We start from the raw sequence: 23,129 nt of genomic DNA on the forward strand, positions 1-23,129 counted from the left end.
GCAATGATGAGCACTTTTTTATATGCCATTAGCTTTATGAAATACCTTATCAAATGGGAAATTTTTAAGTACAATGTTTTTAAGTTTTAAAAGCCTGAATGCTTTATTTAAACCATTCTAGCAATGTAATAAAAATGTAAGATTTATAATGCAATTTTTTTTAAAGCTTAATCTTTGAAGTGTCAAAGGAAGACTGTGTAAGGATCCTAGAAAACAAATAAGTTCCTATAAATGGTACAGCTTGTTTCCTATTTATAACTTAAGTATTTTTATTCTGAGACTCATGTTTAATGGAGAAATATAAATACATTAAAATTAATCTTTGTCAGAAAGAAAAGTGCATTGACTGGTGAAAGAAACCCAAATGGAACAGAATATAAAATGGGATCTTAAATCCTGGTATCTTAATATGACCTAGAAATCTTAAAATCTAGCTCTTATTTTATGAGTAGGAAACTGTCACTGTCACTGTCATCCTGTTGCTCACTGACTGGCTCGAGCGGGCACCAGTAACATCTCTATTGTGAGACTTGTTACTGTTTTTGGCATATCAGATATGCCACGGGTAGCTTGCCAGGCCTAAGAAACATGTCGAATATTACAAAAGAAGTTGGCAGCACGAGGGATTAGATTCAGCAGCAGGATTAGGACTAGAGCTCTGATGGCTTATCTTTCATTTACCAACTATTCTTACTGTGTCATGTTCACTAGCCACTCTTCACAAAGTCGAAAAAATATAACATACCAAGGATGTTTTCCATCAAACACATCATATTGATTAAAAAAACCAATGTTTTTCTTTTGTCATTTACTATTAAGAGTTTCTTCTGGGACGGAACATTCATGTATCTTCAATGGATATTAAGATTTTAGAATAATATGTTATTTCTCTTTTAGAATGTGGGAAACCTTATAGCTAGCAAGCTGTCTGGTTCCCAGTGGCCACTTAGGTGTTTAGAACTTAACTCAGCAAACATTAGCTATTTTAACAAGTCAGAATGTTCAGAGAAATAGAGGTGAATTGGGGCAGTGGGACTATGGTGGAGTTTTTGTACCAGGTATTTGTATTAGCCCTCAAAAGATCTCTAGGGGCTGAAGTGAGGGAACAGCGGGTAGCATGCTGGCCTGGGAGTGATAGGACAGCAGTAAGGGTGCTTGCTTTGCATGTGACCAACCCAGGTCAGATTCCCCAGCAGCATATTGGCCCCCTGAGGGTCACTAGGAGTGACCCCTGAGTATGAAATCAGGAGTAAGCCCTGAGCACAGCCGGGTGTAGCCTCCAAACCAAATCAACAAATGAAACAAAAGAAAAGATGCTCATCATTCCATACACAGTTCTAATACAATATGGCTCTGCCATTTGAACCACAACCAATCACCATTTAGATGAATTTTATTTTCCCACAGTAAAGGTAATCACAGGTAATGACAGGTAATGACATATATCCATCTCTTCCCTATTTCAAAGGAATTTCAAGGATCACAATGGTTATTTTTAGGAGCTTGTTAGTGATATATATAATATATATCAGCTCCTGTATTCCTGGTGTTGATAGGAGCTGATATATATTATATATATCACTATCACTGTCATCCCGTTGTTCTACGATTTACTTGAGCAGGCACCAGTAACATCTCTATTCCTCTCAGCCCTGAAATTTTAGCAGCCTCTCCTTAGTCATCTTTCCCAATGATTGGAGGCTCTTTCAGAGTCAGGGGAATGAGACCTATTGTTACTGTTTTTGGCATATCGAATACACCACAGGTAGCTTGCCAGGCTCTGCCCATGTGGATGGGATACTCTCGGTAGCTTGCCGGACTCTCCAAGAGAGATGTATATACTGTCATCCCATTGATTAACGATTTGTTCGAGCAGGCCCAGTAATGTCTCCATTCATCCTAGCCCTGAGATTTTAGCAGCCTCTCTTTACTTGTCCTTCCCAATGGTGCCGCATTAGGGGTTCTTCAGGGTCAGGGGATTGAGACCCATCATTGTATTTGGCATATGAATATGCCATGGGGAGCTTGCCAGGCTCTTCTGTGCGGGCAGTAAACTATTGGTGGCTTGCCAGGTTCTCCAAGAGGAAGAACTAGGCTACCAGAGTTTGGTTTTATAGTCTCTGGATGTTGGTCATTGATGGGATTACACACATGGCCTGGGGGCAGTTTCTGGGTGTGACCGCCTCGCTACTGGGCTACTGGAAAATGGGGAATCTGGGTGGAAGAGGCTCAGTCCCGATCGAGCAAGCTTGAAGATCTCAGCCCTGGGTCCCGCACACCTGGGGTCCTCATGTGTGAGGCTCATCCGAATGTGTGGAGAGGGGCCTTGAGCATGACTGTGGCTGGGTTCCAGAGGTTTTCAACTGCTGGGGCTCTGCTCAGGGTGGTGAGGGAAACTCAACCCGCTACCTCTGAGGGGCCCTGGTGAAGACAGCCAGGTGCGGGGGCAAGAGACTCTGCGTCGCTTTCTTCCGGGAGAGAAGCAACAATATATTCACAGCAACACTTCAGATGAATAAAAGTTGTAAGTGTCCATGTCATGAAAGGAAAAAATTGGACTCCTACTACATAAACTTGAATATAATCTGCCAAATGTAGGGCAGACTATGGTTTACTCTTTAGTTTCAACAGCACTATTTTGAACTCGGTTAGATATGCCATTAAAAGAAACTCTCACAACATTTTTAAAATGAGGAAATGACAGAGAGAGACTAGGAGACTAGTGTAGTGAGGATGGGCCCGGGGAGCTCTCCTGATCCCAACGACCCTTCTTGCACCACACAGTGGAATGATTTCTCTTTTTTTTTTTTTCCTTTTTGAGTCACACCCGCCCGGTGATGCTCAGGGGTTTCTCCTGCCTTTGCACTCAGGGATCAATCCTGGCGGTGCTCAGGGGACCATATGAGATGCTGGAAATCAAACCCGGGTCGACCGCATGCAAGGCAAACGCCCTACCCACTGTACTATCACTCCAGCCCTGTGGAATGATTTCTCATTTTTACATGACCCACTGGTACTTCAAAATGAGGAATACAGCATTTTTGTGTAAATTTTTTAATATTAAGGAGTAACTTGTATTTGGATGTTGTAAATAAAAAATTGCCAATTTTCATTCACATAAACATGAAACTGATGGACTTCTCTAGAGAACCTTCCAGGGGTAAACTGTTGAGAAAATATAAGACAAAGTTTTGCTTTTTTTTCTGCATTTCTGCTTATTCTGGACACAAAATCATGAATATTATAAATATATGACTGCAGATCTGCAGATTTAGAAGCAAGTACAGTAACTTCCCAGCTCAAGCAGCTTTCCCCTTAATTTTCTGAGTGATTTGCTAACTGGGCCAGTGCTGCAGTGTGCGCTTCCCACACGGAACTACAGAACATGGAAATCCAGGAACGAACAACTTACACTAGTGCTCTCTGATCCACAGATTTTATTCCAGATTTGCTGATTACATTAAGGTGCTAGCAAAGTCTCCAGTTCTGCAGTACGCATTGTATGTGACTGTTAAGTTTCTTTCTTTCACTTCTGAACAAATTCTCAGTTAGGCCTTTTTATTCTTAACCTTGACCCTATGTGAATAAAGTACCAATATTTTATAGACTATCCTTCAGTATGAACTTTTCTGACACTTACTTGGGGTTATACAGAGTGGGCACCCTTGGCAGGGATACCCTGGAATCGATGCTATCATACCACAGGTGCCTACTGGGGACATGGTTAATTTGCCGTTAAGGAGAATGTTTACTCTGATCCTTGCATTCAGGCAATTCTTCTAGGATTTCCTTTCTCTTATCAGGACACAGTTTTCTCTTTTGGAATAATGTCTTTTTGCTTGGTGTGAGGGTACTTATCCTGTTTCTCTTTAGTGTTTCTATGTACTCATTGCTGTTTATTCAATGAATTGTAATCTGATATTCATACTGATGCTCAAATTGTTCCAGATGTAATTAATGGACATCCTTTGAACTGGTTTGGCTGTATGTACAAGAGTCTGTGTGTGTGTGTGTGTGTGTATTTTAATGTTTTGTTGTTGTTTGCTTTGTAGCCACACCCAGCTGAACACAACGCTTACTACTGGCTCTGCACTCAGGGATCCCTCTCGGCGTTGTTTGGCAGTCTAGATGTGGTGAAACCCTGGTCAGCTCCATGCGAGGCAAGCGCCTTTCCTACTATATTATTTTCCCAGTCCCTTTGAGTGTATTTTTAAAGAAGCACATCATAATCATCATAATCATTTTTGGAACACGTTTGTGTTTTCTAGCACAGAATAATTCAGGGTTCATCTAACGCTTGCTTTTCTTGCCCTTGACACACTGCCCCAGGCCCACTCAGGGAATATGTGTATACACACATACACATACTTCCATCTACACTTTCCAGACCCTGTCTACACATATGAAAACCTATGCATCAGATCTCCAATTCCAGTCTCTGATAACTACTTTATTATTTATTTATTTATTTGACAATTACTTTTCATATACTCACCGAGTCAATCCCCTGAATACATAAAACTCCCCCATCCTCATCAACCCCATGGATACGACTTTTTTCTAGTTTGACTTTGGTAACTGCTTTTAGACCAACCCCTTGCCCCACAGCTGGCATTTCCCCCTTCCTGATCAAATCTGGGCAGCCCAGTTCTGCCTGCCCTCTGCTGTCACTCTCTTACCTGAGTAGACGCTACACTCATGCACCGTCAACTGACTCCCCAACCCCCCTGTGCCTCCCTCCCTCCCCTGCATGGGTCCTTTCTCACCTGCTTTGCTGAGACAGCCTCAGACTAGGCTCCTAATCTTTGCTGACCCTACTTAGGTAGTCTCTCTCCAGCATGGATATCCGTCATGTACCGAGCACTGTTCTGCCCAAGGACAGAAGGAGTGAAGGGGAAGGGAAGCTTTCACCGTGAACTGAACTAAGTAGAATCCGTCCTTGCTTCATCCATATATATGCTGAAAGTTAAAACTAGACAGAGAAGATGAGCCCGTCCCTGCAGAAGGCTGATAAGCAGATACACTGAATGTTCCTTACTGAAGTCTGTGCTACAAACTTGCCCCTAAACTGTAGAAATGGTCAGGTGAGTTATTCAATCAGCTCTGGATTTATTCTCAGCATGTGACAAGTCACATGTGGATGATGATGGTGGTGATGATGATGACCATGACAACGACATTTCTGGCTCCTCCCCAGAACTCCTGGGCTGTTCCTGAAGCTAGAGGATGAGGTGCTGCTTAGGCCCTGAAGTGCAGGGACCACGAGGGCCATGGGACACATGGTGCTGGGAATCAAACTGGGGCCCTGCACATGCAAAGACCTACCCCTAACCACTGTGCCATCCACTTTACTACCAGGATTACTAGGGCCTTATCCTGCAGTGTCTGGCCTGGCAGTGCTCAGGGGTCACACAGGCACATCTAGATATGCTGATGTCTGTGGGAGGGAATACAGCATATGGTTCCAGGGATCAAGTCCAGGGCTTCACGTATGCAAGGCATGTGACCTACCATCTGAGTCACATGCCCAGACTTGTGACATGCCTTTTATAGACCATAAGAAGAATAGATAAAAATCAAGCATGCTCAAGTTGGAGGTCTATAGGTTTAAACAAAATTCCCATAGTCTCCAAGTGGGTGAGCAGAGTTATGGACCAAAAATCAAACTAATGATTTAGTTAGACCCTGCAAGGATACTGTTTTCTAACAGCTTTTAATAGAACAAAAATCACAATAAAGGGCCACGTATGAAACAGAATTTATATTTGGTTGAAAACTAGTGAAATTATATAAAATATAATAACGTAACAGTCACACAAAAGAAGTGAGGGCACTATAGATATACTAGTACTTACTTTATCTACACAATCATCAAAAAACGCCAGGCTTGCATCTTTATCACTGACAAAAGAACATTCCTCAATGAAGCGAATGAACATCTGTGTTTTGGTCATCAAGTTATAAAATTTTTGATGTGACCGGTCCCGGCTTCTTAAGAAAGCTGTTCAACACAAATTTATAATGTCAAAAATATATAATACCATTTTGATGGGAAGGAACGGGATCAACCACATTCCCTACATTCACAATACCTGCTGTTTTGCGGAAGATAAAGACCCCAGAAAGGGAACAGGACTTGGCAACGTTAGCAATAGGAAAGGTATCTTAGCCTTAGCCTCGACACTTTCAGCCGTAATGATCTGTGTTGTCCCCTCACTGCCTTAGAGATCATAAACAAACTGGTAAAACATAACAGTCACCCAAATGTATTCATGCTAACCGTCCTTTTCTCTCCCTTCTCTCCTTCCCTCTCTCCCTCCCTTCCTTCTTTCTTTCCTTCCTCTTGGTTACTTTGCCCCAAGCTGGAAGTTGGTAGACTCAGGTCCTCTAATGACCATACTGCTTTGTGGCTTTTCAGATGCAGATTCATTTCGATTTGTCTCATGAATTATTGTCTCTGCCTAAAAACTCCCCTATTTCTCTTTTGACTGGCTAGATTCTACTTATCCTGCAATCAAGGCTCACATGTGACTTCCTTAGGAGACACCTGCAATCTAAAGTCATGAATTAAAATGTATTCATTCAGACTGTCTTCAAATTATTTTCAAATTGAAAATCTGAATTTTAAAATTCAAAATTATTTTCAAATTTGATGCTCTCTTCCTAACTATAAGCTCTATGACACTGAGAGATGCCATCTCAATTGTTTGTGGCCAAATACTACCCTAAGCCCAATGGCAGATGTCCGGAGGGTTTCAACATACACTTATTAAATACATTCCTTCTTCAAAGGTTTCTAAACAAGAAAGTAATACAGGGATAGGAAACTCTGTAACTTTTCAAACAGTGGCTTGTGCCTATTTCACTCATTGGATTGTATCTATTATGCTGGATGGTTACAAGTTATACAGAAATGGATTATCAGTTGATACATAGGCCCCCAAATCAGTATGTACTTTGATAAATCTGGGCCACTAACCCAGAAAGTGACTGAATCACAATGAGGGGAAGCGCAGTGATCTGAAATCTGCAAGCCGACGCATTCACTCACCTTGAAGAGCAAAGAGAGAGCTGGCATCTGTGGCTGTCTCGGACGGGGCTTGTGTTATCGGCCGTAAGTATGACCGGTAGCCTTTCAAAATGGAGGCCATGAAGAACAGAAACGCCTCTTGGATTTCCAAATCTATCATATGCAATCTCTTTCCAGAATTAAAGTCATAGTCGTTTGTTGCTAGATCCATCAGTCCGTCGTCCCTGGGTCTCTGCTGCACTGTGAAGACAAGCAGTGTGAGTCTTTCTCCTAACGGCCAGGGCTGACTCGCAGGAACCGCGGCAACACAAGCGTGTTGGTGACTCGAGCCAAGTGACTGAATGTAAGTCAGGCACACAACCAAGTCACAGAATTCTTTATGTCAATTATAGCGCAAACTAAAACTGAGAAAAATGTAATCAGTTGCGTTTTTCAGAAGGGCTCCCGACTCTTCATTTATCTCCGAGTTTCCCAAAGCGGCACTGTCACCCCACAGGCTGGAAGTGAGGGCACCAGGGGCCTCAGACACACTTTCTATTTCTTAGCTTATAGAAGGCAAATTTCCAGGGGTGCTAAGCAACTTTTTTTTCCCCCCAAAGGAGGCGAATACAAGAGGTCTTTCTTTCCCACCTTTAACTTTCATTACAAAGCTCCACTAATCCATATGAAATGTACATTCTCTCCTGGGCTGGAGCGATAGCACAGTGGCAAGGCATTTGCCTTGCATGCAGCCGACCTGAGTTCAATTCCTCCCCCCTCTCGGAGAGCCTGGCAAGCTACTGAGAGTACCTTGCCCCCACAGCAGAGCCTGGCAAGCTCCCTGTGGCATATTCGATATGTCAAAAACAGTAACAAGTTTCAAAATGGAGATGTTACTGATGCCCGTTTGAGCAAATCGACGAGCAGTGGTATGACAGTGACAGTGACAGTGACATTCTCTCATCACTCCCTTATAACCATGCACATGTGTGCATACCACCATCAGGAGGGACAGGGACTGAAGTGTGACAAGGAATCCCCCTTCCTACAGTACTGAAGGCATTAGGCGGTACTCTAGCAACATTAGAGCAGATACAGCCTGAATCAAGAGATCAAAGTCAATAGCTTCAATGACGGTTCAAATGGAAATAACACAGAATTTGAAACGGATGACCTGCACTTATCATGAAAATATTCAAAAAAACATTTTCAAAATCTAATGAAAATAAAGGAAAAATAGAGGAATTGTTAAGAGAAAAAGCGACTAGATTGAGAAAGAGATGAGAGAGAGAGAGAGATAGATAGATAGATAGATAGAGAGAGAGAGAGAGAGAGAGAGAGAGAGAGAGAGCGAGCAAAAGTGTAAAAACAGCACCTGATTTGGAAATGTTCTGAAGATAAAGAGCAGTTCTTTTTCTGTTTCTCAAGATTCAATTTCCGGAGAGGGCATAACGTGACACTGCCATAGCCATGCCGCTGGACCCTGAGCCAGGCTGTTCATTCGGGGCACCCCAGAGGGAGGCGAGTGAGGCCCCTTCCGGACCCAAGGGACCCAGCCCCATCAGCCGAAAACCTCCAGAACGCAACCTCCGTCCTGCTCACGGCCACTCTCCACACGCTCAAACCACGCCTCACCCACAAGTAAACCTACCCCTGGACTATGTGGCCACATTTGCGGCCTCGGGACATTTCATACCTCACACCACTCTTACTCTGAGAGTAGCGCACCACGTTTGATGGGGTCTGAAGTAGAAGGCAACCAATCTTAGAGAGAAATATATTATACATGTGTTTGTGTATATAGATATGTATATATATATACACACACACACATATACATAAATATGCACAGAAGGCTCAACCCTTAACAACATTACTAGTAATTTTTTATAGAAGGGCTTAATGGCCCCTGGGTGAAATACAACAATCTTCACACACTCTTCTCTAAGGAAAGTTTTTTGGAGCATTTTCAGTGGTTTATTCATAACTAACAATACAAAATAAATTATTTCGGTTCTGCTTTGGGGCAGGAGTTGGGGTTCTGGATGGTGGAAACATCCAAACATGGTGGTGGGAAGGTGTAATTGTGGTGGGATTGATGTTCGAATATTAAATGTAATCAAATATTGTGAACTACTTTATAGAATTATAATAGAAAAAACAAAGTAACACTGATACACATACAAAAAAGATCCAGTTTCTGATATTCATGGTTATAATGTAGTGATGTGGGAGAGAATGTAGGAAATATATTTCATATGGATGCTATGGAGCACTGATTCTCAAAGGGTCAAGAAAAAAAGTACCCTAGCTTTAAATTTTTTGTTTTTGTTTTTGGTTTTCTTTTTGGGTCAACCTGGTGATGCACAGGGGTTATTCCTGACTCATGCACTCAGGAATTACTCCTGGCAGTGCTTGGGGGGACCATATGGGATGCTGGGAATCGAACCTGGGCCGGCCACGTGCAAGGCAAACGTGCTACTCGCTGTGCTATTGCTCCAGCTCCTTGCTTTAAATTTTTTAAAAAATAAAGACATGAGTACTATTAAAAACTTTAGAGAGGTCTGCTTTAAATTCTTACTGTCCAAGGGGCCGGAGTACTAGAAAAAATATAGGTAGAGGAAAATAAAGTCTAGGGACTTTGTGTGTGTGTGTGGGGGGGGGTGAGGGGTGGGGGCTGGGCCGCACCTACTGGTGCCCAGGGGACCATATGTGGTCCTGGGCGTCAAGCTGGGGTCAGTGTGCAAACAAAAGGCCTTAACCACTCTACTCACACTCTGGCTCCATAAGCCTAGGATTTATTTTTCATTTATTTCATTTTTCTTTTTTTGCTTTTCAGGTCACAACTGGCAACGCTCAGGAGTTACTCCTGGCTCTGCACTCAGGAATCACTCCTGCGGTGCTCAGAGGACCAACGGCAATGCACAGGGGTTACTCCTGCCTCTGCACTCAGGAATTACTCCTGGTGGTGCTCAGAGGACCATATGGGATGCTGGGAATCGAAACCGGGTCAGCCGTGTGCAAGGGAAACACTCTACCTGCTGTGCTATTGCGCTAGCCCTGGATTTAATATTCTTTTCATACTTATTACCCAATGATCACTGACAATCTCCTTTTTTGCCTTCAACTTTATAATCCTATTAGTTGTAAAGATAAAAAGTATCTATGAAAAGTACTCTGAATCTTTAAAATAGTATACAATCCTTCAATACTATCTAAAATTGTTAGCTTTAAGATTCTTTCCTTCAACAAAAACTTGATGAACTATGTTACTCGTTTTATTTAATTTATTTTGCTTTTTGGGCCATACCCGGCAATGCATAGGGGTCACTCCTGGCTCATGCACTCATACTATACTCAGGAATTATTCCAGGCGATGCGCAGGAGACCATATGGGATGCTGGGGATCGAACCCGGGTCGGCCGCGTGCAAGGCAAACACCCTACCCGCTGTGCTATTGCTCCAGCCCCTATGTTACTAATTTTAATGTATAGATATTACTACAAAAAATGGCTAAACTCAATTATTCAAATGTATGTACTTTTTACAAAGCAATTAACTAGGTATCTTAAATAAAATTATATGATTTATGTGGCTAGAGAGACAGCCCTGTGGGCAGGGTCCTTGCCCAGTATGCAGCCAACCCAGGTTCAACCTCCAGAACCCCACACAGTTCCCTGAGCCCCACCAAGCGTGATCCCTGAGCACAGAGCTAGGAGTCAGCCTTGAGTACTGCTGGGCGTGACCTTGAGACAAAAAATTATATCATTTATTCCATAAGACAAAGCAAGAGAGAACAAAAATAGATTTTGCTCTACTTGATGCTGATGCTTTTCTTCTCCTCATACTTATGCACTATTTCCAAATTAAAGGTTTACTCTGTAAGTTTCGTTCTTTTCTAGGTCTATTTCTAGTTAACAGAGGCATCCTGAACCTCATAGGTGTAGGCTGCCTCTAACATTTTATCTAATACATTAATGAGAATCTCAAATACTGTTGTATCTTATTGACTATATATATATATAGATAGATAGATATAGATATAGATATAGATATTGCTTTTTGGGTCACACCCGGTGATGCACAGGGGTTACTCCTGATTCTACACTCAGGAATTACTCCTGGCGGTGCTCAGGGGACCATATGGGATGCTGGGATTCGAACCCAGGTTGGCTGCGTGCAAGGCAAACGCCCTACCCGCTGTGCTATCACTCCAGCCCCATTGACTATATTTTATAAAATAAGTTTTAAATTATGGTTCCTGAATGGGCCATTTCAAAATATATTCTTACATCAGTTTTATCCTAAAATATGCCATATCCTAATCAATTTTCTTTTACATTAATTTCCTAAAGCTTTTGGCAAACTTCTATCTTCAAATTATTTGAGAGAATCATAGCAGTAAGATCCCCTGAAGATGAAAAGCACAAGACTTTGCTCTCACCCAATGAAATCATGAGTATTCAAAAATATAATTTAAGCCATCTGTCTTAGATTTCCCCAACTTTTTCTATTCTACATATGAAGAAAATATAGAAATAGGAATCTTTATTTTTCTCATGGCATTTCAGAAATGGTAAAACTAAGAGAAATAACCATCTGAGCCTTTTAAAAATTTTAGTATTCTAAAATGATTCTAGGATGACATGATAAGATAGAAATTTTATAAATCTTCCATATAGAGTCTAACAAATTCTGCTTTAATGAACATTTGCCTTTAGGAGTGTAAAATCACTTTCCTTTAGATAAAATAATACTATTCTTTTACAAGTAAGGCGAAATGATTTGACTCTCTTCTTAGTTTAAATTACTTTCTTTGATTAAGTTCTCCACTTACACTTTGCCAGTTGCTGATGCAAATTATTCAGTGTATTCATCAGATTTTTACATGGCTTCTTTGGAAGTATCTTCCAGGCTACATTTTTCTTGTCACCAATTCTGAGATAAAAGCATAACAATAACATCTTTGTTAGATGAACAATTTTTTTTGGTGGAGTGGAGTTAAGCATATAATCATTAAATATTTACAAAAAGGAGAAGAGAGAAAATACCTTAAACCAAAAATAGAACACATACCAAATATTCTGATTAGTTAAAAAAAAAACTACAGGATACAGTGGGGTGTTGAATAGCTAAAAACTATAGGAGGGTAGAAACCAAATTAAATTAAACTCAAAATTTATGTTGGTATTGAATAAATTCCATGGGCACTGGAAACATGATTATAGGGACTGGAGTAATAGTACAGAGTGGAGGGCCTTTGCCATGCATGGAGCTGACCCAGGGTCTATGCCTGGCACCAAATATGGTCTCCCAGACTTCTCCAGAAGCCAGGAGTGGTGCCAGAAGAGCACAGAACCAGGAGTAATCCTTAAGCACTGCAGGTTGTGACTGAAAAACAAACAAAAACTAGAATGTAGTGGTCTTTCAACAAACTAAATTGTTTAGCAGACACCTAACATTGGGAAAAATTCTACAATTAGCAGTTTTTCTCACCAAGTCTAAGAAAAACACTGTAGAAGACTTTCAATAAAAGTTTATCAAAGTACTTTGATACGTGTAAATATTTCATTTTAAGTTTCCCAAAAGTTTAAGTAAAATAAATATCTCTTTGAGAAAAAATGTCACATGAAATTTCTGGAATAAATGTAACATTCAAAAATATCTTTTTAATCTTTTCTGCCGCCGCGCGAGATCGACCCCTGAGGCAACTGAACCACTTTGGACACGAGCAGCGCCCCCAAAATGCCTCCAAACTGTGTGCTCGGAGCTTCTGGCCCAGGCGCTGCCAGCGGGGTATGGTCTTTTCTCTCTCAACTCTTTCTTTTTGAACGCAGCGAGGCAACAGCCGGTTTTTAGACTATGCAGGAAGCCCGGGAAAGCCAATGGGGCGGGACTTCCGGATCCGCCCTGTGCCGGTATTTAAGCACAGAGCCATGTGGGTATGCTCTTTTCTGCCGCCGTGCGAGATCGACCCCGGAGGCAACTGAACCACTTTGGACAAGAGCAGCGCCCCCAAAATGCCTCCAAACTGTGTGCTCGGAGCTACTGACCCAGGCACCGCCAGCGAGTGATGCAATTACCAAAAGAATTTTCCCTGGACTTCATATAGAAATCCAAAACCGCTCGGCTGCTACCGCAGCTGCGCAATCTAATATCTCTTGATTGTCAGCAACGTGTAAATGTCCCTTTTTAGCAGGGCTTACCGTGGGGGGAAACTCCAAACAATAGTACTGAGTTTTTTGTTGAAGGGTAAAAGATTGTAGCAATAGAATTTTAGGCAGAATTTTCCCTGGACTTTATATAGAAACCCCAACTGCGCAGCCGCTGCCGCGGCCGCGCAACCTAATGTCATCTAATCATCAGCAATATGAAATGGTTCCTTTGTAACGGGTTGGACTTTGGGGGGATCACAATAGGGTTAAAGTTTGTAGTGACGTGTAATTTCTGGCTGTACTTTCCCTGGACTTTATACAGAAATTCAAAGCCGCGAGGCCGCTGCCATGGCTGCACAACCTAATGTCATTTAATCATCACCAATAAGAAATGGTTCCTTTGTAATGGGTTGGACTTTGGGGGGACCATAATAGGGTTAAAGTTTGTAGTGACGTGTAATTTCTGGCTGTACTTTCCCTGGACTTTATACAGAAATTCAAAGCCGCGAGGCCGCTGCCATTGCCACGCGACCTAATGTCATTTAATCATCACCAATATGAAATGGTTCCTTTTTAACGGGTCGGACTTTGGTGGGAAATCCTAACAAGAATAGTAAGTCTTTTGCTGAAATATTGAAGGCAATCAAAGTGGTAGCCATCTCTATAGACTGAACTAAGCCATATCCCCACGCCAGCTGAGAAGAAATATCCTTTCTCGGGAAGAAACGCGGCGTGGCGTTAACCATAGTATGATGTCCATTAGGCTGACACGGACCTGGTGGCGTGGGAATGGGATACAAGGGAATAAATTATTATGTACTTGGAACAGCAGGACACTGGTGGAATCTCGAGCCGGGGCCGATACCAGCGTATTACTTTTGGTTCCAGAAACTGCTTGCAGACATTCTACCAGACTAGCAACTAAGCCAGAGCCCCACGCCGGCTGATGACGGGAAATAACCATCTTTTTCGTTTTTTTTTCCCTTTCTCAAGCAGCGTGGTGATTACTAAACAGGCGTGAACTTGGTGGCGCAGGATGAGGGGGGAAAAAAATAGAAAAGTTATGTAACAAACAGCGGGACTTAATATCTCTACATTCTCAGCAATGGAGAGCTATCAAATGCTCCCTTGACAGTAGGACTGTCTTTTCTTTTATGGGGGGAAACCCTAGCAACAATAGTGAGTTATGTGTTGAAACATGGAATGTAACCAAGATAAAGCGTAAACGAAGTGAAACTTATCACTTACAAGAGCGGGGACTGGGGGGGCGGGAGGGGGCGGGAGGTATAATGGGGTGGTTGGTGATGGAATATGGGCACTGGTGAAGGGAAGGGTGTTTGAGTATTGTATAACTGACATAATCCTGAGAACTATGTAACCCTCCACATGGTGATTCAATAAAATTTAAATAAAAAAAATAAAAAAAATATCTTTTTAATTGACTATGAAAGGATTATCTGTTTCGAGGACAAACTCCTGAAATCTCCTTTATTACAATGATTTCCACCCAATTGTTCTTTAAATTATACATGAGAAAGGAGAATAAATAAAGATGATGATCAAACAATGCAAAGCTTTCAGAGTAACATTAAGCTTTACTTTTTCCATTCTTTATTTACTGAATCTTTTCTTTCTGCTTTGGAACCAATGAATACTTGTTTATAAAACTTGATACCACAGAAAAAAAACCCCTTGAACCCTAACCATTAAAGACAAAAGCAGTGCAGGTCTGTAGAGAACTTGCTGAATATTTAAAAATATATTTCCTTAACTTTGTGCAATACAAGATGGGCAAATATCACCTTGAAAGCTAAAGAAAGAGATAGAAACTTAAGCTGACAAATAACAATGTTTTTATATCTTTTTCACAAATGAGAAGATGAAAACAAAGAGAGGGAAGAGTAAAGCTGTGGTCGGTTATGAAAGTTTTACTTCCTATCATGTGGCCAGGAGCCTGAAGTGTTGCATTGACACTAGAGAAGTGACATTAGAGCTTTGACATTATTTTCTTAATGAAGCGCTTCAAGAGAGCATTCCTGCTGTGCCTCTCAGTCACTGTGTACCAAACCTGCCTTGCACGAGAGAAAGACGGACACTTTGTTTTCCTTCTTACACTAAGGGCACTTCACATATATACGGGAACAGCATCTTAGGACTATTTCACTACCTCCAGTTATTTATTCACCTGATTCCCCGCCCCCCCCCCACTTTTTGGGGGCAGGGAGGCTTTTTGGGTCAAACCCGGTGATGCTCAGGGATGATTCCTGGCTCTGTGCTCAGGGATCACTCCTGCCGGTGCTTAGGAGACCATATGGGATGGCGGGGATTGAAGCCTGGTCAGACACGTGCATGGCAAGTGCCCTCTCTATAATACTCCCACTGTACTATAGCTCCAGCCCGTTTTCCCCCTTCACTCTAAACTCTGCTGAGAAGAGATTCATTTTATACCTGAGTCTGAATCTGTCATAGCCTTTTGCATTTACTCACCGTGACTTCCTTGTACAAAATGACCCTTACATAAGTAGTCGGTAATTCATGGCAGAAGCCTAAGTTTTGGAGTTGAACAGTAATCATTTCAAAACCAAACAGCAGTAGAAGTCATGTGCTTTCCAATTAAACATTAGTTAGACACTGAAGTTTGGGGCTCGCTCCCTAAGCCCGTGTTCTCCCTTGAACATGAATCTCGCCTGCTTGCCTTGACGTTTCTTTGCTTATTTCCACTCTGAAGAAGCCTCTGTTCTCTCTTGAACACACACTTCTCCCTCTCCCCTCACATATTTCTAAATAAAATTCAATAAAATGATCTTGTTTCATCCAATTTTTTTTAAAGTTGTGACAGGGATAGAGGTTAATAAAAATGACCTCACAAAGTTACAAGAGATAATTTGAGTTAGTTTAAGCGATGATCCAGGTTCTTGGCTAGAGTAGAGAAGATAATAATTTCCCTTCGTGGAAAAGGACACCAAACGTTTTAGATGATTTGTGTTACTTTCAAATTTTCAGCTGGAGGCTTCAGAAATCCTGGGTGAAGGAAAGTAGAAAGCTAACTGTCTTTGCTTGGGCTTTGGTCTCCAACAGGCTTGGGAAGGCGAGCATTTCAGGACTTTCTGACAAGTATAAATAACGAGTATTTCCTTCACTTTTCAACCCATTAGTGATCAGAATTTAAATTTAAAAGAAAAAGAAAAATATTCTTTTAAGAAATGGAGGGAGGGGTTGGAGAGAACTCAGTGGCTGGGGACTGGCTCTGCATGCAGAGAGCCTGACTTTAACACCTGCCACCACATGTCCCCTGAGCACTCTGGGGAGGGACCCCTGAGTACTGAATCAGGAACAACCCCCACACACCATCGGGTGTGGCCCCAAAATAAAACAGAAAAAAAAGAAAAGGAAACTGAAGGAGTGCACACAAAAATGAAAAATGTAATATATTCCCACAATAAACCACAGGATTATTTATTCACAATAGCTTCCATTTTTAGAAACATTATGTCACAAAACATTAATTTCTGTTGATAATTAATAAAGATACTGGAAAATTAAAAATATTTCAATATTTAAAAATTAAACATTCATGGTGCCAGAGGACTAGAATGGAGGGGAAGGGATTTGTCTTACATATGGCTGATCGGGGTTAAATGCCCAGCATCCATACGGGTTCCCTGAGCCCTGTTAGGACTAACTCCTGACTGCAGAGCCAGGAGTAACCCCTGAGCATCACCAGGTGTGGCCCTCCCAAAATAAATAAGCAAATTAAACATTACTGGTAAAGAATAAGATCTTTTGATAAAGTATCCCTGACTTGATAAATTACACACACACACACACACACACACACACACACACACACACACCATCACACACCATGGTTTTATGCACAAAATATACCGCATATTTTCTTGGTTAGGCCTCCTTTGAAAAAAAGATTTTTGAAAGCATACATGTTTTATTTTCCAAAAGCATACATGTTTTATTATTTATTTATTTGGGGCTTTTTTTTTTTGCAGGGGGTAGCCAGAAAACATACATGTTTTATAAAAGTTCTATTTGGGGGGTATGGTGCTGCTGGCAGGTCAGCCTGTACCTGTGCGGCAAGTGCATCAGTAGCCTGATGGCGCCTTCAGGCTTCCTGACACCCCGCAATTGCCGCTCAGCCTTTGGCTGGAGGTCACACCCACAAGCTGTCTCGGCTGCTACTTAAGCTCCTTAACAGCCATGATCCAGAGAGACACAAAGGAATCCCCGAACCCAAGCATCTCACTATAGAGATTTCTCTAGACCCCAATTATCTAAAATCTTAAAATTCTAGGAGCATGCAGTCACTCTTGAGGCCACGTGACATCTTATGCTGATCATAACAAGCAATACAAAAGAGAGTATTGGGGAGATTGTCTGCCACAGAGGCAGGGGGAGGGGTAGGATTGGGGGGGATACTGGGACATTGGTGGTGGGAGATGTGCTCTGGCTGAGGGTTGGGTATCCGATCATTGTATGACTGAAACTCAATCAGGAAAGCTTTGTAACCGTATCTCATGGTAATTCAATAAGAAAATGAAAAAAAGATAAATAAATGGAAAAAAAAGTTCTATTTGCTAAACTTTTTAGTGGTTTAGGCAGCTGAAGTTTTAAGACCAGAAATAATGTTAAACTGTAAAAATTAATGTAAAACTAATGTAAAAATTAAAAGGCTTCATAGTAAAAGGGAAAAAAATGTAAAAAAGTAGACTAGCTATTAGACTTTACTGATCACCTAATTCGTTGCTAAGTATTTTCTACAAACACAAAGTGGTCATTGCATCAGTTTCCTCTTCCCTGACAATGTATGACTGCACTGAAATAAGGGATCTAGGAACCTGAATTCCGGGGCCTGGGAGGGAGAGTGGGCCACACCCCGAGGTGTGCAGTGCTGTTCCTGGCTCTGTGTCAGCAGAGGCCCCGGCAGCACTCAGGCTCCGTGCGTACCAGGGAGTCAAACTGACGCTGGTTGCTGTGGCTACGTGCTTTCCCTCCTGTGCCCTCTCTTCAGCCTGGAGAATCAGTGTTTAATAAAGTGGTAACAAGGATCTAGAGCTCAAGGCGCTAAAACTTAAATATTATTTCAATAAAAATACTAAAATTTTATGTGTATCTCTAAAAACATTTAAGACATTATTACTTTTGCTGTGAAATACTAGAATTCTAACAGTATTACACAAGATTGGAAATAAGTTTAAAATGTAGCCAAGGAATGATATTTCAATTCAATTTGTGATTGACCCCATACTTACTTGGTGAAAGAGAAACCAACTTTTCTATTTCTAACCTCAATTTTCTCTCTTGCTAAACTTCTGAATAATAATTTTTCATGACACTGTTTCTTACATATGTAAAGATGTGAGCATTAACATGTGTATATTCTTTGTGTTTAATACTCCAGTACATTCCATGAAAGCATATATGAGCTCATTCAGATAATAATAAACCTAAATACAAAACAATGTATCTTTTTAAAAAAAGTTGGGACCAGAGCGATAATACAGCAGGTAGGGTGTTTGCCGTGCGTGCAGCCGACCAGGGTTTGATCCCCAGCATCCCATATGGTCCCCAAAGCACTGCCATAAATAATTTCTGAGTGAAGAGTCAGGAGTAACCGCTAAGCATCAATGGTATGACCAAAAAGCCCCTCCCCAAAATTCTAATTAGTATTTAAAAAATAAGCAATTTATATATACTGTAAAGTCATAAATTAGTGGGTATAGAATCATTAAAATGTACTTACTGTGAAATGGTGTTGGTATCTAGATCAACACAACTAACATCTGGCGGGGGGTCATAGAGATCAAAGTATCTGGAGTCAATTCCTACTATGAATGGGCACGGAGCACTCAAGACATCGGCTAGAGCCAGTGGGCAGAGAGGAACATAGGGACACGGCCAGTGGAAAGGAAAAATCATCTTGGAGAAACAAAAGAGAGGAGAATATTTAGCAGCCGGACACGAAGGCCTGATTGACCCACGCACACAAAATTGTCCTTAACTATTTATACTTGAGTTCTAAGACTTGATAATGAATTACACACTTACTACGGTTAAACCCTTTTTGACAACAACAACAAAATCAGTACTCTCAGGATTTTAGTTACACATGGAAATAGCTTCGAACTATATGAACAAATTAGGTTTAAAACAATACTGATGGTGATGAAGAAACGGTGATACTCACGGACACCAGGGCTTCCGTTACACTAGTGAGCACGGAAGGCCGAAGGGAGTGGATGAGAATCTTGTGCTCCGTCACTGCGAACACCAGCAGAGTCACGGCATTTTCAGGGCCTAAATTCTGGAGTAGTGTTGAAAACTTTCCACCACTGTCAATTGGAACCACAAGACATAATTAAAGAGATAATGATCCAGAACCTTGTTCTCCAAAATAATGAGTAAAGTTCATTTTTAGGACACAATTTTCTATTACTGAGTTCAATGGCCCTTAAATGTCAGTCAGTGCTGCACTTACACGTGGAAAACACTACAGCAGAAATACTAGAAAACAAGGCGATTTTGGTGACATTTCAAAATAACTTGGTTCTTCTGCATTGTGTTCAGTAGGAAGATAAAAAGTCGTCTGTGGGACCGGAGCGATAGCACAGCGGGTAGGGCGTTTGCCTTGCACGCGGCCGACCCGGGTTCGATCCCCGGCATCCCATATGGTCCCCCAAGCACTGCCAGGAGTAATTCCTGAGTGCAGAGCCAGGAGTAACCCCTGAGCATCGCTGGGTGTGACCCAAAAAGAAAAAAAAAAAAGTCGTCTGCTTCACGTTACAGGAAGGTGAAGGCAAGGGAACAGAGAGATAGCACAGCGGGAAAGGTGCCTGCCTGGCATGCAGCTGGCCCACGTTTGATCCCCGGCACCGCCTATGGTCCTCTGAGCTCCACCGGGAATGATCCTGAGCACAGAGGCAGAAATAAGCTCTGAACACTGCTGGGTGCAGCTCCAAAACCAAAAATAAAACAAGATAAAAAATTAAAATAAAAATAAAGATAATATCTGCCTTGTAGGTAATGTTCAATTAAAAAATATCGTGGGCTGGAGCAATAGTACAGAAGGTAAGGCATTTGCCTTGCACGCAGCTGACCTGGGTTTGAACCCCAGCCCCAATATAGTCCCCTGAGCACTGTCAGGAGTGATCCTTGAGTGCAGAGCCAGGAGTAAACCCCAGGTGTACCCCTGCCCTTCCTCCCCCAAAAAATTCACTATATAAAAGAGGGATGCTTTGGCAGAAAGTAACTATTTTATGGAAGTTTTTTTTTTAAAGACATGGATCTTCTTCCACTGTAATTATCAGAAAAATTTACAGACCCATCCCCTGTAAAGTAAAGACACATTAAAATTTGGACTTAGGGGCCAGGAATGTAGCTCAGCAGCAGAGCACATGATACACATCTATGAGCCTGGGTTTGATGGGTGCCAGAAAACTGAACTGATGATAATTCAGGTATCTGCAGTACTATGGTAAAAGCAATATTAAAGCAAAAGATAGCAAGTAATGAGATATACAAAGAAAATTAATAGCTAAACTTACATGCATGGTAAGCAAAACACTGAACTGATAAGGCAAATAATTTAGTAAGCTAACAAGTATTTTGCCTATATAATGCTAACTGGCTTCACTAAATTACCATATTTTCAAATAACTCTAATAATATATTGTAAACATATATTTTATATAAAGCAAAATAATGGGCTGGAGCGATAGCACAGCAGGTAGGGCATTTGCCTTACATGAGGCTGATCCGGGTTCAATTCCTCCGCCCCTTTCAGAGAGCCCAGCAAGCTACTGAGAGTATCCCGCCTGCACGGCAGAGCCTGGCAAGCTACCTGTGGTGTATTCGATATGCCAAAAGCAGTAAGAACAAGTTTCAGAATGGAGATACTACTGGTGCCCACTTGAGCAAATCGATGAGCAATAGAATGACAGTGACAGTGACAGTGAAAGCAAAATAATAAAAGTATCATGGAAATGTAAAAATATATCCAGAAAAATTTGTGTATGTTTGTAGCAGAATTCATGGTAGCCTGAGATAGCAGAACAACACAAATGTTCATCCCTTGATGAATGAATAAATTAAATGGGATTATCTTTCTACAGTAAAGATGTTTGCTGTAAATGTACAAAAATGCAGTAATGCTCCATGCTTCAATGTGGATGAACTTGGGAAAAATGCTATGTGGAAGAAGCTAACACAAAAGAACATATTTGATATGACTCATTGAGTTGAAATGTCCAGAACAGGCAAATCTATAGAGACATTAAGATTAGTGGTTATACAAGGGCTGGGAAGGGGTCAATGTGTGTTTCTATGTATCGAAATAACAATATTCTAAAGTTACAAAATTGGTTAAAGTGATAGCAAAATTCTTGTGACTATAATCACTGAACAGTACAATTTAATTGGATATGTTGTGTAATATATATCAACAAAGCTATTACAAAAAAAAAGGTCTCTGGGGTAATTTAATTTGTTTTTATATAGTCTTAATCAGTATTTCTAGCTTATTTTCAGTCAAAGGTTAAGAAAACACCAATCACTCTGGGCAGGCCAGGAACTAGTGATGAAATAATCTGCAAATATTACAAAATTAATGTAAAAAAATGGAATCTAATGTCCCTTAAGCGTGCACTACCAAATAATGTAATTACAGCTGCTGCTTAAAAGTTAAGTACTAATTAAATTTCAAAACTTATACTTCAGAGAAAATTTATTTCATAATTTCTTTGAGTGGTCAAAGATTAAATACGTGGTTCTTGTTCAGAGGCTTCCCCAAAATTCAGCCTACCACTTAGAAAAATATTTCACTCGGGGCTGGAGTGATAGCACAGCGGGTAGGGCGTTTGCCTTGCACGCGGCCGACCCGGGTTCGATTCCCAGCATCCCATATGGTCCCCTGAGCACCGCCAGGGGTAATTCCTGAGTGCAGAGCCAGGAGTGACCCTTGTGCATTGCCAGGTGTGACCCAAAAAGCAAAAAAAAAAAAAAAAAAAAAATTTCACTCATCAGTCTCCTCAAAAACTAGCTTTCCTTCGTTCTCATTCTCTCATCTTTTTCTTTCTTTCTCTTTCTTTCCTTCCCTTTCTTCCCTCTCCCTTTTCTTTTCTTTTAGTTTAGTTTTGGGGCCACACCCGGGAGTGAGCAGGGCTTGTTCCTGGCTCTGTGTCAGGAATCACTCCTCGTGGTGTTCAGGGGGAACCGAGGTGGTGAGGATGAACCAGGCTCAGCTTTGTGCACCCCCTCTACTGTCTCTCTCTGGCCCCTTGATTTTCTTTGTTTGGCACCTCCCAAGTAGTGCTCAGGGGGTCTCAGGGGCAATTCCCAGCCAACTGTGGCTAAGGCCAATGCTTGGGCCTGAGGGCGGAGTCCCTGGTGTGGGGGACTCTTGGCTGTGCCCAGGATGCTCCAGGGCGGTACCAAGTGATGCTGGGGCACCACAGGAGGCGGACTCAAACTCAGGTCCACATGTCCAAACCACTGGACTACTCCTGGGCTCCAAATCTATCTTCTTTAAGCAAGCAAACAGAGAAGACCCCCTAGCTGTACCTGAGGCTACTGACAAACCCTACCCTCCATTCCAGTGTCCTAGGGGCAGTGCCTCCCCACCCTGGGAAACTCTGCTAGAGTATTTATAAGTATCTTTATTTGGCGGTTAAAGGGAAAAAAAAGCAAATTTGTTTTTCGAGGAGTATTTAAAGCTAAAAAGAACTATTTTCCCACTCTAAATATTATATGCTTAGCTCTGAAACAGTAATCATAAGACATGGACACGCACACTTCCAAATGGTTTGATAAAAGCTTTTCCTTTGTTCTTGAAAAACTTCAAGTAGTAAGTAAAAGGAATTTAAATAAGAACAGTCTAGCAAGAAATATTCCCATGAACACTTAAATTTTTACCACAGAAAAAGAGAAAATGTATAAATGTTACTTTTGACAAC

General features: G+C 41.5%; 1 protein-coding gene across 7 annotated transcripts in view; it reads right to left on the reverse strand.

Annotated features, from left to right (window-relative positions):
• The window catches only part of DENND4A (DENN domain containing 4A), a 143,598-nt gene that overhangs the window by 58,264 nt on the left and 62,205 nt on the right, over window positions 1-23,129 (reverse strand). For all 7 annotated transcript variants that reach the window (XM_055125269.1, XM_055125267.1, XM_055125266.1 and 4 more), the window contains exons 11-15: window positions 19,367-19,511; window positions 18,923-19,098; window positions 11,847-11,947; window positions 7,052-7,270; window positions 5,856-6,001 (exon numbers count right to left, since the gene is read on the reverse strand). In XM_055125269.1, coding sequence (XP_054981244.1) covers window positions 5,856-6,001; window positions 7,052-7,270; window positions 11,847-11,947; window positions 18,923-19,098; window positions 19,367-19,511 — 787 coding nt within the window. The remainder of the gene's footprint in view (window positions 1-5,855; window positions 6,002-7,051; window positions 7,271-11,846; window positions 11,948-18,922; window positions 19,099-19,366; window positions 19,512-23,129) is intronic.

The sequence above is a fragment of the Sorex araneus genome, chromosome 2, assembly GCF_027595985.1.
Source record: "Sorex araneus isolate mSorAra2 chromosome 2, mSorAra2.pri, whole genome shotgun sequence".
Lineage (NCBI taxonomy): Eukaryota > Metazoa > Chordata > Mammalia > Eulipotyphla > Soricidae > Sorex > Sorex araneus.